Source organism: Alosa sapidissima, chromosome 1 (genome assembly GCF_018492685.1).
Source record: "Alosa sapidissima isolate fAloSap1 chromosome 1, fAloSap1.pri, whole genome shotgun sequence".
NCBI classification, from domain to species: Eukaryota; Metazoa; Chordata; class Actinopteri; order Clupeiformes; family Clupeidae; genus Alosa; species Alosa sapidissima.
In genome coordinates this window covers 8,202,097-8,219,992 of record NC_055957.1, presented here as the reverse complement: position 1 = coordinate 8,219,992, position 17,896 = coordinate 8,202,097, and the positions used below count along the sequence as shown (strand labels likewise).

General features: G+C 43.0%; 1 protein-coding gene across 1 annotated transcript in view; it reads right to left on the bottom strand.

Annotated features, from left to right (window-relative positions):
• The window catches only part of rapgef2a (Rap guanine nucleotide exchange factor 2a), a 37,021-nt gene extending 25,756 nt beyond the window's left edge, over positions 1 to 11,265 (bottom strand). Inside the window, exons 1-4 of the mRNA XM_042080090.1 lie at positions 10,579 to 11,265; positions 1,178 to 1,248; positions 947 to 1,003; positions 80 to 163 (exon numbers count right to left, since the gene is read on the bottom strand). Coding sequence (XP_041936024.1) covers positions 80 to 163; positions 947 to 1,003; positions 1,178 to 1,248; positions 10,579 to 10,647 — 281 coding nt within the window. The 5' untranslated portion in view covers positions 10,648 to 11,265. The remainder of the gene's footprint in view (positions 1 to 79; positions 164 to 946; positions 1,004 to 1,177; positions 1,249 to 10,578) is intronic.
• Between the last annotated feature and the right edge of the window lie 6,631 nt (positions 11,266 to 17,896).

Sequence of the window (17,896 nt, the reverse complement as noted above, 5' to 3'; positions counted from 1 at the left end):
GGGTTAGAGAATGCCATCTTAAAACACAGCAGCGCACACACACACGCATACATGGGCACATATGGAATAACACACACACCTGCTGCGTGGAAGAAACATGGATTCTTTGATGAAGACCGATCCAGACAGCAAAATGTACCAGCAGCTCCCAATGTCATCAGGACTGGAGGAAACAAACAGAGAGAGAGAGAGAGAGAGAGGAGAGAAGATAGAAGAGAGAGAAAGAGACAGAAGAGAGAAAAGAGAGAAGAGAGAGGAGAGAGAGAGAGAAGAGAGAAAGAGAGAGAAGAGAGAAAAGAGAAAGATCACACTCACACCTGTTAATACAACCTACAGTCATGTGTATACTTTCCCTTTCCCAGTTCTACACACACACACACACACACACACACACACACACACACACACACACACACACACACACACACACACACACACACACACACACACACACACACACACACACACACACACACACACACACTGCCATGTCAATAATGCTGACCCTGTTTAAGTAGCAAGTGACTAGAAGAAGGCAGGGCTTGTTGTTGGGTCAGTGTAAACTTGGGCATCGTTTTTATGTTTCATCCATCAAACTCTCACAGATGGGATTTATGCAAAGACACTTTCAACGGATTATGTCCAAGCCGAGAGGAAAGCTCTTCTCCCTCCCTCTCCTCTCTCCCCGCGCTGCGCTGAGCTGCGCCGCTCCAGCTGAGGGGGTGTGGGAGTGGGCCTGGGCCACAGCTGGGGCCGACAGCAAGTGTGTGTGCAGTGCCGTTGTGTGTGAACAAGTGCGTGTCTGTTTTTGCCAATTCTGTCTGCGAGTGAAGAGTCGCATGAATAGATCTCAAAACATCAGCTTAGTGTAATGACTTGGATCAGCTAAAGTCATGACTGGATCATTTCAGTGGGCTTTGTGATGTGTGTGTAAAATGTCACTTACTAGTAGAGAACTTCATTGGCCTCATGCTGCTCATATCGGACTGTTTCACACATTAACCTGAGAGAGACAGAGAGAAACGTCACTGAGCATGCACACGTTTGGATGTATGTGAAAGTTGGAGAGAGAGTCTGTGTGTTTGTGTGTGTGGTGTGTGGTGTGTGGTGTGTGTGTGTGTGTGTGTGTGTGTGTGGTGTGTGGTGTGTGTGTGTGTGAGAGAGAGAGTTCTGTTACCTGAGCTGGTGTTCTCTCAGGTTGGACAGTGCTTCCATCCCATGCAGATAAGAGTACACAATCTGGAGATCCTACACACAGAGACAGAGTTGCACACATGAAGCCTCCAGTGCTAAATCTGTGTGTGTGTGTGTGTGTTTGTGTGTGTGTGTGTGGTGGAAGCCTCCAGTGCTAAATCTATGTCTGTTCTCCTGCTCTCTTGTCAATGGCCACATGCTCAAACCAGGCTACTCCAACTGACTGGGTGTCGTTTATGGCAGTGGCCCAACTGGTGGTGTGACTAGTGTGTTTCCTTATTTTGACCACTAGGTGGACATAGTTGCCTCATGGAATGAGCCCAGAATGACACTGCCAAAACTATGGGTAGGATGACATCACCACCACCTGTGTTAACACCTGAGACACAGACACACACACACACACACACACACACACACACACAACAAAGGCACCTGTGTGAGCTCATGGACACCTCTGTGCCTCAGATATGCAGATTGCGCAATCCTCGCAGTCAATGTTTAACACTGAGAAAATGGACAGGTTGTACCACTCTCTGCTCTCCACTCATGTGTCTGGTTCTTCGTCCTTCACCGCATCCCTCTCTCTCTCTCTCTCGCTCTCATCCCTCACTCTGCAGTCAACAGTTGTAGAAAGGGTGTACACGATTACAGATTTCAGATGGGTACGCCGCTTGACAATCAGCCCTTTGTACAGTGGAGTTTTGTTATATGTTTATACTTATATTTACCATTTCTGCTGTAAGTGCATGTTGTGTGTGATGTCTGTATGCTACTGAGACCTTGAATTTCCCAATCAATAAAGTATCTATCTATCTATCTATCTATCTATCTATCTATCTATCTATCTATCTATCTATCTATGGTAAAGTACACAAGCGTGCGGCCCATTCCAGTGCCTGCTCAGTACTATGTGGCTGTGCTGCTGCTGCTGTGGTGTGTCTGTGCCACCCTAACAGGACATTCCATTCTTTCCCATCACGCCACGCTACTGCCCTGGGAACACTGGGTGGTGTTTTGCCGACAGTTAGCGCATTTCCCTGCGGATGCTAACTTCACTGACAGCGCCTTCAACTGTCACTCAGCCCACGTTCAAATCCACCAATCCAGAGGGAGAGTGCTGTGAGAGTTGCGGGGCCCTGTGATTGGTGGGTTTCAGTGGTAGCAGTCCTGTTTATTCTTATACTGTGGCATTTCCTCCCCAGAGTTCAGGCCACAGACACACACGCGCTCCCACACACGCTCGCCGGCTCACACCCACAAACCCCCTCTGCATTCCTCGCATTCCTGCTCTTGGGTAACTCTGGACCGGAGTCACCACTGCGGGCAGTGACTGATGCCTTCCAGAGGCCCGGGCTCAGGGTGAGAGGTTAAGGGCTAGAGATGAGAGCCAAGGCGCTAAACATACACACAAACACACCCCCTTACTAAAGGAGACAAAATGGAATGTCACCTATGGGCAGGCAGGCCCAAATAAAGCGAGTGAAGAGACAGCCCCAGCGCTGTTTGTGCTCTCTGGGCTCTCCGCATTTGTTTGTCTTTGGAGAGACACTCAGTGTGAGAGTGTGTGTATTCGCTTGAGAGAGAGGGATTCTGTAAATGATGAATCTGTGTCAACACTGAAGGATACAGAATACAAATTCCAATCATTTCTTTTAAGGGTGTGTGTGTGTGTGTGTGTGTGTGTGTGTGTGTGTATGTAACTGTAATGCTCTGTGTGGTCCAGGTTGGCCTGGGTCTTGCCCGTCAACATTCAATACATAACTAGGAGAGCTATGTGGGAGTGAGAGTGGGCTAGCGTGCAGCAGGACAGCAGGGTTGGTTTATATTCAATTTACATAAGTATTCAGACTCTTTGTTATGATGCTTGCAATTGAGATCTGATGCATCCTACTTCTATAAATGGACCTTAAGATGCTTCTACAACTTGATTGGAGTCCACCTGTACCTAAATTAATTCACTGGATATTATTAAGAGAGGCACACATCTCTGTATATAAGGTCTCACAGTTGATGGTGTATGTCAGAGTGAAAACCAAGCCACGAGGTTGAAAGAATTGTCCATAGACCTGTGAGACAGGGTTGTGTGAAAACACAGATCTGGGGGAAGGATACAAGAACATTTCTGCAGCATTGAAAGTGCCCAAGAGCACAGTAGCCTCCATCATTCTCAAATGGAAAAGTTTGGAACAACCAACAGTCTTCCTAGATCTGGCCGCTCAACCAAACTGAGTAATCCGGGACGAAGGACCTTGGTCAGACAGGTAACCAAGGACCCAATGGTCACTATGAATGAGATCCAGAGTTCCTTTGAGAGGATGACAGAAGCGTAAAGAAGGACAAACATCAGTGCATCAAAATGTGGAAAACTTGAAAGTGTCTGATCACTTCCCGGTTGCACTGTAAGTGTCAAACTTTGCTGTGTTGCTGGTGTTTAAAGTCACAAACACAAATTAATTAGGGTCAGCCTGTGCCAACTCAACCAGGGGTTCCCTCCACACGTACCGATTTACTTATTTATGTATGGTGGAAGAAATCCCAAATATTAGTGGAATGGTGGAAGAAATTCCAAATATTAGTGGAATGGGGGAATTCTCTATTTAGTCACAGCCACTGTTATAGGGGCCATTTACAGCGGTTGCCTAAATGATGTGGAAAATTGAAAGGTTTATGAGGCTGCTTAAAAATGATGTGTACCTATCATTTTGCTTGGTGTACATGGTTGTTCACATTTGGTACATTTCATTGGAATTTGTGTAAAATACAGCCCCTCAAAAATGGAAATAGGTACATTGTGACAGATCTTGATTTTTTTCCCTCTGACATTTGAATCCACTGTTCAAAATGTACCTTCAACAAATATTTTTCTTCATCGAAATCAAACGTTTGTGGGCATCCATACAGTTCTAAGACCACAAACTAATTCATCTGTTAGAAACTGGTCTATAAGCATGGCGCCAGAAAGACGGTCAGAAAGATTGACAAATTTAGCACATTTCAAACTTAGTATAGGCTATTTGCTGCCATCTCAGTAATCATATATGAACTAAACTACAGTCTTGACTGACTGTTCAGTGACTGTCCAGCCACTGTTTTGAACTGGGTTTTATACTGTGCCAATTGAATTAGCTTGCCCCCATAAATTAATTAAAATGTTTTGTCAGTTGATCAACATTCAATGTTATCCACATGGGACATTAAGCAGATTTCTAAAAATCGAAATATGCATATTTGAAAATAGTGGGAAAATATGGTGGAAAAACACATTCAACAAGTAGTTTTGGTTGTCTGGTGTTTTCACTCTTGCGATCTCCTGGTCTGCTGATCCACTACTAGCATCTCTGTGGCTCTAATGGCTCACTGAACTGGAAGGCTCAGAGTGAACACATTCCAAAGCATTACTTGGTGACTTAAAAACCGACCCTCACATGCCAGTGATTCATGTCTGAATTAGTCAAGTATGGCAGATCACATAAGCTATTGCAACATGTCAGCGCATATTGAAAAATCTGTCTGTGGAAATTAAGGTTAGCAGCATGTGTTATCACAAATAATCAACCGCTTTGTAGTTTTGTGTGGCTAAGGCTGTTGAATGAATTATATGAATGGATCAATCAGTAAAAACAAAACATCCCTCAGTTAATTATTAAGAGTGCTTTTTTAAAGATAAGCCCACGGGTGGAAAAACATTTTTTTAGATGGGAAGAGTAGCTGGCCTTGTCTATTATCTATCTATTTATGCAGAAATGGATCAATAGATAACAGATAAAGTTAGATGTAGTTTGTAAATTTGACAAAACATTTGGGTACATTTTTCTCCACTCTTGGCTAGTCTTTCCCCAGATGGTTGTTGGGTGTGGCCCTAAAAGTTAAGAAGCCATGCCCATCGTTAAAAAAAAATCGTCTTAAATCACTTGCCAAATCTGTCAGACAGGTGAGACTAAATAATTAGCATCTACTTTAAAGCCACTGCAAAGTTATAGGTTAAGTTCGCAATTTATTCCAATCCAATACAAGTTCAGTCATCGGCACCTCACATTCCACGAGCTATCCATTCAGTGTGTGCTCACTCCAAAACAATCTGAAGTTCATACACAGTCCTGGCTCTACATGCCAGAAACAAACTCAGTGGTTTAGACTGAGCCATAAACAATTTCAGTCAATCAACACACTGCTTCAAGAGCACAGAGCAGAGGCATGAAATCAGATTAGCTGCTCAAATCAAATATCAATAAACTTTCATTAAAATGATGGACATTCTTAAAACAGGCCAAAAGATTACACACAAAAAATAAAGAATGCATAGCCGATAAACATTAGTGACTCCGAAAAAACGGTTCTTTTGGTTTGGATGGTTCTAGAACTTGAAAAAGAGCTGAACAATTCATTGCTACTAAACCATTAAATCACCTCCACTGGCCTATACCATACCTATACCATACCAAGACTTCAAGCAATGTCTTTGGGCCTCATTCACCAACCACTCTCATTTTACAAGGATTCTGCCATTCAACAATGTTTTCTTGTTCTTAGGTAAGAACAGAATCTACGAGAACTGACTTGTTTGTGCAAAATAAATGGTTATTGCATTATCAGGTGTAACATATACCGGTAATATAATTTGAATATATATATATATATATATTTAATCATTTATGATATTTTTGAATACAAATATTATAATTATTGTTTTAAAACTTAGCTACTTTTTATAGACCCTTTCAACAATAAAAACAAAAACAATGCTTGAACGTTCTATTTGGGCCCCAATCTACTTCCTCTGCATTAAGATAACATATGGAATGTTGAAAAGGAAGTCTTGTGGGGCCAACTATGATGCTGATAATGCAACTCTCTTGAAAGGGTCCATACTAGCTACTAAATATAATGACTCATTTACTGTTCAATTCCTGCAGCAGTGCTTTCACTTCAAAGAATGCCCTTTTATGGGGATTGACAGTGCATTTACCTATGCTAATTAAGAACAATTGGCACGCCCTGTCCACTTAAGAAGAAATGAGATTCAGCTTGATAAGAACTAAACTGTGAACGATTCTGAGGTTTAAGAACACCTTCATGAATCTGCTTAAGAGTTTTCATAGGACCTTCTTAAGAACACAGTTAAGAAAATTCTTAGGAAGCTATTGGTGAATGAGGCCTATATATCGTTTTTTATTGTTTTTAATGAGGCCTATATATTTTTTTTTTAAATAACAGGATCAATTGACGTTAATGTAAAAATGAACAAATGTTGGTGCATCACGTCTTCTGCAACTCAGCGGATTAGCCTGCGTGACATTAGGAAAATGATGACAGGGACCGAGACTCAAAGTGCTGAATGTGAGAGAAGCCAGTGGCTACATTTGTGGCTGCGCGTGGGGTTTCAGGGAAGTTCTTGCATGTGACTACTTTTCTATCTAGCTGGTGGCAGCTGGGTGCAACAGATTCCAGTGACCAGAGAAACTGCTTAGCTCCGGTGCTGAGGAATATGATGGGTGGGACTATTCACTTCTTCACCACACACACAAGTTTTGCATTGGTGGGACTATTCATGGGTTTTATGTGGATCTCTTCCAGCATGTCTTTATATCTGAACAACCCACATTCCGTTTGAAAACCAAGCAGCACCTCCACCATGGTGTGTGACAGAGTGCATGCTGCTGTCGGAGTAAGTTTAGCAGATGGGCAAGTGGGCCATCTGAACTTTGGCCCTGAATTTTACACATTCACACTTCTCTTCACATGTGGCACACAATCTCTCTCTCTCTCTCTCTCTCTCTCACAGTGGAGCTGTAAAACATTGAATGGGGGTCTAGTATACAGTAACCAGGCCACCCGTGCAGACAAGCCATCAATATTTGCCTGTGGGTGATCCATATCTCGCCATCTGATCTGACTACACATCCGTGTCAGGCAACATCTATTACTGTTACTATCAAATGTGTCCACACCTTTTTAACCAACAGGGCTAGCCTCATGGTGCACTTCACAGTTGAAACATATCTGGGATGGAAAAAGTCTTCAAGTGCACAACAGTCCAAACCCATGATCAATAGCCAATATGTTGTGTACAGACAGGCTGGTAGCTGCTTGGTGTTGTATGCTTGTTTTCCATCAACAATGAGGGACAGAGTCCTGTGTTAACAAGGACAGGTCAACTCCATAGACACCCACTTGCCTGGAAGGTCACCACTGGCCTTCTGTTCTGCGTCACTCACTCACCATACCATTTCTTCATGGCTTTGCCACTGCAGACCATATTGACCAAAAATGAAAGGCTGACAGATTGCATTGTTTGAGATGGATATATAGGCTACTAGTGTAACGGATGCCAGCTAGCTTAGCTGTGCTTGTGGAACGTTGGTAAACCTCACTCCCCGACGCCTCAAGAGTGCTGCTGGCATGCGAGCCAGTAGCCTGGGCTATTGGATCAATTGTTAGCGCGCTCGCCTCCCGATCCGAGGTGCTGCTGTTCGCGGGTTCGAGTCCGGGCGTGTGCAGGGCTGAATTGTGCAGGTTCAACACAACGCAGGTTACACTAGCAAACATCCGTTCTTGCCTTTGAAAGCCGACAACTACCAGGAGCCTCTATGGCCTAGAAGATGAATGACTACAGCAATGCAGAATATTCTTTGCCTCGTGGATCATGAGTTATATTTCACACAACAGTGGGCTTATTAACTAATACTTTCAGACATATTACACATAAAGTCACTTTGCACAAAAGCATCTGCCACGTTTCAAATACGAGAAAATGAATGTCTAGTTCCCAGACCCCATCTCAATGAGATGAGGTCTGACGTTAGCCAGGCTACCATGTGTGTGAAGACCAGGTGTGAACGCCGCTAGTCTTGTGAAAAGTGAAAAGGGATCTGTGCCCTTGCAGCTTTTGCTGAGGAACAGAAAGGTCACACCAAGACTCTGCCACCTGCTACTTTCTGACTCACAACTGAAGTGCAAAGTATAGATGCACAGTGACAGTGGAGGGGATGGGGGGGGGGGGGGGACTGCAGACATATTAAGACCTGTGAAACCCACACAGGATTCAGTGAGAGGCTGCCGAGAGGGCTGGGGCCAGCCGGCTGGGTCTGATCGCTGGGGGAGATCACTCATGATCCTAGGGTCAGACAATGAGAACTCTCAGGGTTGGTTCCTCTTTAGCAATCAGCCAGAGGCCAGTATGGAAGTCTTCTCCTCTGGGTGTAGACTTACTCAGTGTGTGTCCGCGTGAGAGAGAGAGAGAGGAAGAAAGACTGATATAGAAAACAGGAAAAAACATGGAGACAGTGAAAATGCAAGTCAAAGTAAAAAAAAAGGGGAAAGAGAGAGTGGAAGAATGAGGCCGCGGGACAGAGGGAGTGGAAGACGAGTAAAAAAAGACACAAAAGCTAAATTAAGAAGTGAGTCACATTAACAGCAGCAGTTGAGACGCGGAGGCAGCGACACGAGCTGACTACAAACACCTTAGATCATCTCCAAATAATGTGGCAGCTCTCCTACCAAACAGACAGACGAGTCATACCAAAACACAAGCTCGGCCCTGTGCTTGGGCAGGAACAGAAACAGCGTGTGGCACTTCCCCAGTAGGCTACACACTTTCAAGTCCTTATACAGTTTGACCAGAAACCACTTTTAACACACTTTCTCACGGGCCCTGAGCTGGCCACAGAACCCCCCCCCCCCCCCCCCCCCCCCCCCCTCAGTCCATGGCTGCCTGTGGTATTGGGGGGAGACTCTGGTCTGGTCTGTCTGCTTCAGCAGTTCATTTCTAAATGCTCTCCTCTACATGCCTCATCCTGCAATCAGTGAGGGGACAGATAACTGTTGGTGCAAACTGTTGGCCTTCCGACACACTGAGGTAGAAATAGAAACGAATGAAACCAGGCCGATAAAGTAAACCTGTGCATATGATGCCACAGTGGATTCTGGTCTAATGCATTGTGCTGACCACAGCTCCTCCATATCTCCAGGACATCTCCTTCCCTTGCTCCTTCCTGTTGCTCCCAGAGACGGCCACGCCAGGGCAGGAGTCTGACGGAAATCCTCCAAACTGGCCAGTGCACAGAAATACACAGTACAATACAAAACCCTCTCTCCCTCGCTCACTCACACACACACACACACACACACACACAAAGCTGTTCTGAGCCTTTGTGCGGGTTTCCGTTCTCACTGAACTGCACTCATTACCTCTGCAGTCACAAACAACATAACATCCTGCCAGCCATGTCTGTGTAACACAGAGCGAGATTATGGAGATAATGTGATGGAGAACTCACCACAGTGTGATTCTGTGAAACCCAAAACAATCCACCTTTCTCTCACTCCATCCTCCTCTCATACCCACACACAGCTCCCATTTCACACTAGCAGCAATCGCCCCGCTGTATACTTATTGAATAACACAGTTGTCTTTCCAACTCTGAGTAGCCTGGTGGTGATGTTATTGGAATCAAACAGAGTTGTGGTGGGCATGTTATTTGATTCCTTTGGATGCTTATGGTGCAATATGTCCACTCTAAAATACTGCAGGATATACCATGATGATACAAGCTGTCTGAATACCACAGAACAGCAGTAATAAATAACTCATCATATATCTGTGTGTACTGTTATACTTATACTCTGTTGGTGAAGGTATCCATGTGTGCCTTTTCTTAGTCTGGCTCTTCTCGCCTATACTAAGCCAGACAGCCCACAAATAAGGGGAATTTAGTTCCACATCCCAACAACACTACCTCTAATGACAATAAAATGTGATCATTGAGCAATAGAGGAGTTTTTTCTGTGTAGGCTATGTGATACTCATCGAACACTCTCTTCTCCTTAGTCCAGACACAGCACATGATACTCTCTGAAACTGGTGAGGATGTGGAATTGCACAAAATTCGCCTGCCCAGAGGTCCGGCCGGCGACATAATGGGTTAGCCATAGCCTACACACTAAGTCCTCTGAGCAATAATGGCATGGAGCCGAGGGGACTGACTTGCTTGTCCAACTCTGAGCAGTTTCAAGCTGATCGCAGAACAGCGATACCGTATGAGTCCGTTATATTAACTGTGTAGGTCATAACGGTTACTAATTGGCAACATGCCACAAACGAATATGCAACATTGTTTCTTTCCGACCACCAGATATACCATCCTCATAATCTAGCACGAAATTAGACCATATAGGCTACGTGTTAGCACAGTAGCAAAAGGGTTGTATATTAATTCCATAATGTTACAAATGTGCTACCATTATCGAACATTTCCACGCATGCCTACACGTCAACTATAAGAAATTAAAGACAGTAGCCTAAGTATTATTTGCAGACTTACTCAGTGGATAGGCGGGGTAATGTAAAATAAATAAATAAGTAAAGAGAAGTTGATTCCTTACCTGTTGCGTCCTCTCCGCCGGGATTTTTATTACTGCATGACGAAAACTATTGTCTACAAAAGATGCCATGATAGATTATCACTTAGATCAAGGACGCGGCCGCCTTCAGAAAGGAAAACGTCTCTTGCGACGTTACTCTGTCTTTTAAAGTTCCCCACACTTTCATTTGCGAACTCAAATTCCCGACAGATTTCCAGGCCACTCTCGCGACCACGGTCTGGATTGACTCCCACTTTTCCGCGACAGAAGAAATGCCAAGCGGTCGGTAAGTCTATTCTCCGTCGAAAGTTTACACAGTTCGATCAGCGATCACACGATACACTTGAATTAAGACAGAACTCTTCGGTGATCAAATGAAACAAATGCCAGCTGCTCGCAAATTTCTTGTTGTAGCTGCTCTGCCTTGTTAGCGGGCTAACAGGCTAGTACTCCCATCGTCCTACAGTGTTGTAAATCCAAGCTGCTGAGGTATTGGAAATAAAATCCACGGTGTGACGACAATCCATTGGCGTACATAACTTGCATTTCAGCCTGAACAAGGCTAACTCATAACAGTTGTGTACAGGTTAAGACTGGCGACCGCCTCTAGACGTGGTTCGTCACAGAACTGTCCGATAACTTAGTTTAGAAATCCACACCAGCTACCCCCTTTTGAGCGTCCATGGTGACTAACGGGAGGGGCGAGGTGATTCATGAAACGGAAAGAGAGGGAGGAGAGCTACTGAAATAACAAAAGCCAAACTATGAGCCAAGTGATTGGCCCTCTGTCTCCCCCTTTTGGTGACCCAAGGTGGGTGTGAAAAAGACAATCAAACGTGTGCGTAATGCTAGAAATATCAGATGAGTTAATTTATTCTCTATTTATATAAATGTGTGAGACAATCTGAGCTTGATGTCCCTCTCCATTTAATTGTAAGCAGAAATTATGCCAAATCCCCCACTTTCATAAATGTGTTAAATAAGAAATTTTTCCTTTGCAAAACTGCTCAAGCTCTGTCAGTTTGGAAGTGGATCGAGTGTGAACAGCCCTTTTCAAGTCCAGCCTCAGATTTTCTATTGGATTGAGGTCTGAGCTTTGACTCGGCCACTCCTTTGCTGTCTTTAAACCATTTCTGTGTAGTTTTCACTATATGTTTTGGCTCATTGTATTGTTGTAAAGTAAATCTTTCATAGTCATAGTCATAGTCAAGTTTATTTATATAGCACAATTTAAAACAACCTGTGGTTGACCAAAGTGCTCAAAAAAATAAAAACAGATAAATAAATAGATAATATAAGACAAAATGAATCAAGACACACAAAAAAAGCACAACAGGAAAATAAAACTAAAATAATACATATATAAATAGGCAATAATTGCATTCCACAATTCATTTAAAAGCCATTAATAGCATATGTTCTTTTAACTTGGCTTTAAAAGCACCAATAGTTGGTGTAAATCTAATGTGAAAAGGGAGGTTGTTCCACAACTGTTCCACAAGCCCAGCTACTGAAAAAGCACGGTCACCTGTATTTTAGCATATTCTTTATCTTCTACTGTCCTTACTGCTTAGTTGTGTTTTTATATTATATACTTTAATTACTCTTTCTGATGTTAAAGAATGTGTTTGTGTTGTATGTAGACCTGCTGCTGAGACCTTGAATTTCCCCTGGGGATCAATAAAGTATCTATCTATCTATCTATCTACCTTTATTTTTTAGATGACTCTGAGGTACTGAGAGCAGTAGTTTATCTGATGACCTCAGAGTTCTGGGAGGGCAGTGAAAGCAAGCTCACTTAGGTATTGGGGAGCTTGTCCATTTAAAGCTTTAAAGACAAAAAGAAGAATTTTGTAATCTACTCTAAATTTCACTGGTAACCATTGCAGAGATTTCAAAACTGGAGAAATATGTTGTGTCTTTCTAGACTTGGTGAGCAGCCTTGCAGCTGCATTTTGCACCATCTGAAGTCGGGATAGAGTGGACTGAGTGACACCAAAATAAAGAGTTACAGTAGTCCAGGCGGGATGAAATAAAGGCATGCATCAATATCTCAAAGTCTTTGAAAGAAAACATAGTTTTGGCTTTACTTAAGATTCTAAGGTGGTAAAAAGATGACTTGACAACAGCATTAATCTGTTTCTACAATTTAAAATCAGGGTCAAGTAGAAAGCCAAGATTTCTTGCATAAGGTTTTACATATCTGGCAAAAGACCCTAGTTCACTAATTGCATTATTTGTAGCTTCATGTGAACCAAAAAATAGAATTTCTGTTTTGGATTCATTCAGTTTTAAAAAAAATGGTCAACATCCATTGTTTAATCTCTTTTAGGCAATCAAGCAATGGGTTTAGAGCACCAGAGGAACCACATTTAAATGGGAGATACAGTTGTGTATCATCCGCATAGCAATGATAGGATATACCGTGCTTTTTCATAATTTGACTGAGTGGCAACATGTACAGTGAGAATAAAATACAACTAAGCACTGATCCCTGTGGAACACCATACGATAAGGGGGCAGATGAAGATGAAGTATCATTGAAAGAAACTGAAAAGGTTCTTCCCTCTAAGAAGGAACCAAACCATTTCAGTGCAGTACCTGAAATTCCAACCCAGTGCTCAAGGCGCTCTAAAAGAATGCAGTGATCTACAGTGCCAAAGGTGGCGCTAAGATCTAGCAGCATAAGTAATGTACAGTTCTTTGCATCCACAGATAGTAACAAGTCGTTAGTGACTTTAATTAAAGCAGATTCCGTGCTGTGTTTAGGTCGGAATCCAGACTGGATTCCGACTGAATCCAGACCAACATCTCATTCTCTGATAGAAAGGATTGGATTTGTTGAAAGACAACCTTTTCTAGGATTTTAGAAAGAAAGGGCAATTTTGAGATGGGTCTATAATTGTTTAAGTCAGTGTCATCAAGCTCTGGCTTTTTAAGCAGGGGCTGCACTATTGCATGTTTAAAATGAGTTGGTACTTGGCCAGAGATAAGTGATGAATTGATAATAGAGAGGATGGAGGAACCCACACTCTCAAATGCCTCTTTCACCACCCTTGGTGGAATAGAATTGAGTGGATAAGAGGAGGGTTTTAGATTAAATACAACTTGTTTCAGGTGTGACAAGGAAATGGGTACAAAGCATTTTGTTAACAAAGAAATCAAAGAAAATTACCACAGTTCAAAGAAGGAGCAGTATTTGCAGTTTCCGTGGGACTGATTAAGGATTTTAAAGTGCTGAAAAGAACCTTAGGCTGGTGACTATGTTTAGCTATAAGATCAGCAAAATATTTCTCTCTAGCAGATTTAACAGCCTTCTAAAACACAGTTAGGGAGTGTTTAAAACAGTCATAAGATATTTGCATCTTATCTTTCTTCCATTTTCTCTCAGCCCTTCTACAAGCTCTTCTGAGCATTCTGGTGGTGTCATTAAACCAAGGTTGTGGTTTGGCTCTAGGTCTAATGCATTTAAGTGGGGCTAAAGAATCAAGAATCAACTGACAGGAGGTGTTGAAAACATTTACAAGCCAATCTGGGCTGGGATCATTTAGAGGGTTCTCAAGATTGATGGTAGAAGGGGCAGACTTGAAAACACTAGCAAAATTGTTTACCGTCATGTTGTTAATAACACGTGAATAACATGGTGGAGGACGCCTTTTCTTAATAAGACCTGGGATATTCACGCGATAGACAATTGGCATATGATCAGAAAAACAGGTGGAGAAAATGTTCAGATCATTAACGTCAAAACCATACGATAGAACCAGGTCAAGTGTGTGCCCACGTATGTGAGTTGGACCGGAGACTGACTGGATCAAATCAAAGGCTTCAATTAAATTATTGAAGTCCGACACCATAGGTTTATCAGGACAACACACATGTATATTAAAATCTCCCACAATTAGAACCCTTTCCCAGTTTGCCATAATCATACCAAGGAAGTCAGAAAAGTCTTGGATGAAACTGGTGCTTGGTCTTGGAGGCCGGTAAATCAATTTTTCGATGTCTTTCTCCCAAGTCATAGTTTTCTTGCAGACTGAATCAGATTGTCCCTCGGGATTTCCATATATTTTGCTGAATTCATTTTACCTTCACCTTTACAAGCCTTCCAGGGCCTGCTGTCAAGAAGTATACCCACCCACAGCATGATGCTATACCACCACCAGGCTTCAATATTTGGTGTCTGCCAAACATGGCATCTAGTCTGATAGCCAAAAAGCTAATTTGTGGTCTCATCAGACCAAAGAAATTCTTCCATTTGACCTTGGAGTCTCCCACGTGTCTTTGGGTGAAATTTAGTCAAGATTTAATAAAAGCTTTGCCACTCACCCATAGAGCTTTGACTGCAGTTTCTCCCATCTCAGCTGCTGAAGCTTTTAACTCCTTCAGAGTTGTTATAGGTGCCTTGGTGGCCTCCCCTACTAGAAATTTACTTAAAGTATAAAAGTAAAAGTAGTCTTGTGAATGACCATTTTACTGTGTACGCAACGGTAGCCTACCTGGATGAGTCTCTCTTTTTAAATCTTCCCATAACCTGTTGGGCCATTTCTAGGCTTTCCCCCCAACATTGCACTGCCTAGGCTACTTAAGAGGGCAGTGTGTTCTTTTGACCTACCATCAAATGCTGGACATCCTTAGAAAGCTAAGATCTGTAGTTTCTTAGGAGCACTGGCACGGAGTTACAGAGCCTGGAATATTGTTTTCTCTTTCTGCCGGATAACAAGCATCTCTGAACTGTGCACATTTCAGCCCTCTAGGTCACTTGATATGATTTTAGAAACACACCTGAGTCTTAGCACCAGGTCTTGCAAAGCTGTGTGCAAAAGTAGATCAATATAGAATGAAAAATGAATACTTTAGACCATTATTTGCCAAGGTATGCTCATGCATTTTGTAATGCCCTATGGAAACTCCCCATAGGACTTTTGGTTACCCAAAATGCATACTGACAATAAAAGTATGCATTTCTGAGGTTTCTTGCAGATTATGTCAGGTTCTGATATAGAATGACTACACAAAATGGAATAATTACACAAAGTCTCTATTTTTGCATTTTCTTTGTTGGCTTCATGGGTGTGTATACAGTAAGATGGACTATACATGTGCACAACTAATATTGGATAAAACAACATGAATATTTAATTCCTATGGATTCCTGTGAATATTTCAAGACCAGGAATGTAGTGGTAAAATAAGAGGTGGGTAAACTATGAATTCTGTGATCACGGTAAGGTGGACTGCGCCATGCTTTATTAGAGTTTTAGAAAAGGCATTCAGAACATGTTTGATGATGGTGGAGGTTATTGTCCAATGTTAACAATACAAAAGTGGCATTAAGTGGTTCATAGAGTGTTGAGTGTAGCCTACAGTACATATTGTTATTGTGGATAATACAGTGTGATTTTTTAAATGTTAACAGTTGTAATTGGTGAATAAAATCCTTTGAGAGGTGGATAAACTCTAATAAGGGGTGGATAAACTATTTCTGAAATTTCAGAGGTGGGCTGCGTTTAGCCTCCACTGCTGTTCAAGACCCAGTGCTGCATCTTCTTATTGCTAAGGATATAGGCTACACTGCAGCTAGAAGTTAGGGAAGCACCAAAGGCGAGGAGAGGAGGAGGGCATTTTGGACTAAATTTAATTGAGACATACTACGTGCTAACGTTACTGCCATCAAGCTGCAATGATTTGCCGCAAATGCCGCCCAAATCTGTCTGAAATGTAAGGAGTAGAAAGTACCAATATTCGTGTTAAAATGTAAGGAGTAAAAGTAAAAAGTCGCCTCAAAAATAAATAGTAAAGTAAAAATATCTGAAAAATCTACTTGAGTACAGTAACGAAGTATTTGTACTTCGTTACTTCCCATCTCTGATGAGAGGAGAAGCTACAAAGAGTCTGACACGAGCGGGCGCTGAGTTTGTGCGCCTGTCTGCATACAAATGCGAATAAAAGGGGGGGAAACCGGGCCGCCACCAGCGTTGAAGCTTTACACGGGATTCAAACCAGCAGTCTTAGGTATGAGCTACACCAGGCGCGTAACTGAAGCGTTTCCGTTCACGTAGCGTCTGCTGCAACAATTAGCTGCCACTAAAATCAATGGAAGTAGCTACACCAGACGTGATAGCGGCGCGTACGTTCGATAAAAATAGTCCATTCATCTAAAATGGATTTTACGCGTCGTGAACGGAACGGTTCAGTTACGCGCCTGGTTCAGTTACGCGCCTAAGCTCATACCTTAAGCCGGTGATCCACTAGCATGCGATGCGAACTCCGCAACGCAGTATCCCTATTCATTTCTATGAGAAGCGAATTCCGCACCCGCATAGGATTCTGGGTATGCAGTGCGACGAGAGCTGTGGCTGTGGCGCGTCAAAAAGTTCAGCAATCCCCAACTTTATGCAAATGAATCCGTCCATCGCGAGGCGAGTATCCAATAGCAGAGCAATACGCGGGGGGGGGGTCCATCATCACGTAGCCTAAACAAAACCTAATTTTCCAGTAGTGTGTGTAACGCCAACGTACAGAAACATGTCAGACGAAAAATTAATCATAGCAGTGTGTACATTTCTGTGTTTGTATGATGTGTCGCTAGAATCATACAGGGACAACTTCATGCGAAATGAAGCGTGGAGGAAAGTTGGAGAGATTGTTAATATAGATGGTTGGTTGTTTACTAGGCTACCTGCTCTTGCCCTGCCGTTTCCACCCATCTACAAAAGGGAACGCCCATCGAAGTGTCTTCATGGAGGGTAGCGTTGCGATTTGGGGAGTTTGCATCGCATGCTAGTGTATCACCGGCGATACAGCGAAGCTACACCAGGCGCATAACTGAAGCGTTCCGTTCGCGACGCGTAAAATCCATTTTAGATGAATGGTCTATTTTTAAGTATGCGCCGCTATCACGTCTGGTGTAGCTACTTCCATTGATTATAGTGGAAGCTAATTGTTGCAGCAGACGCAACACGAACGGGACGCTTCAGTTACGTGCCTGGTGTAGCTCAACCCTACAGGCTTCAACGCCAGTGGTGCCCCCCCCCCCCCCCCATATTCATGGTTCGCGATCGCCGCGGTCTCGGCCATTTTTGCACAGTCCCAGTTGAAGGCAGGTGCAACTCAGCGGACTCTTTGTAGCTTTTCCTCTCATATGACAACAGCACATCATATTAGATCATGTGGAGACTTTTGCGCACCCGTAACCTACGGACCCGTAACGGCGCTTGTGACGAGATTGAAAAAGCGTTATCTTTACATTAGAATCTCGTAGCATTGTTTATTGCGTGTAGGTCTGAGACATTAATTATTGATTGTCGTAATCTGCGCCGCAGTGTGTACTTCCTCA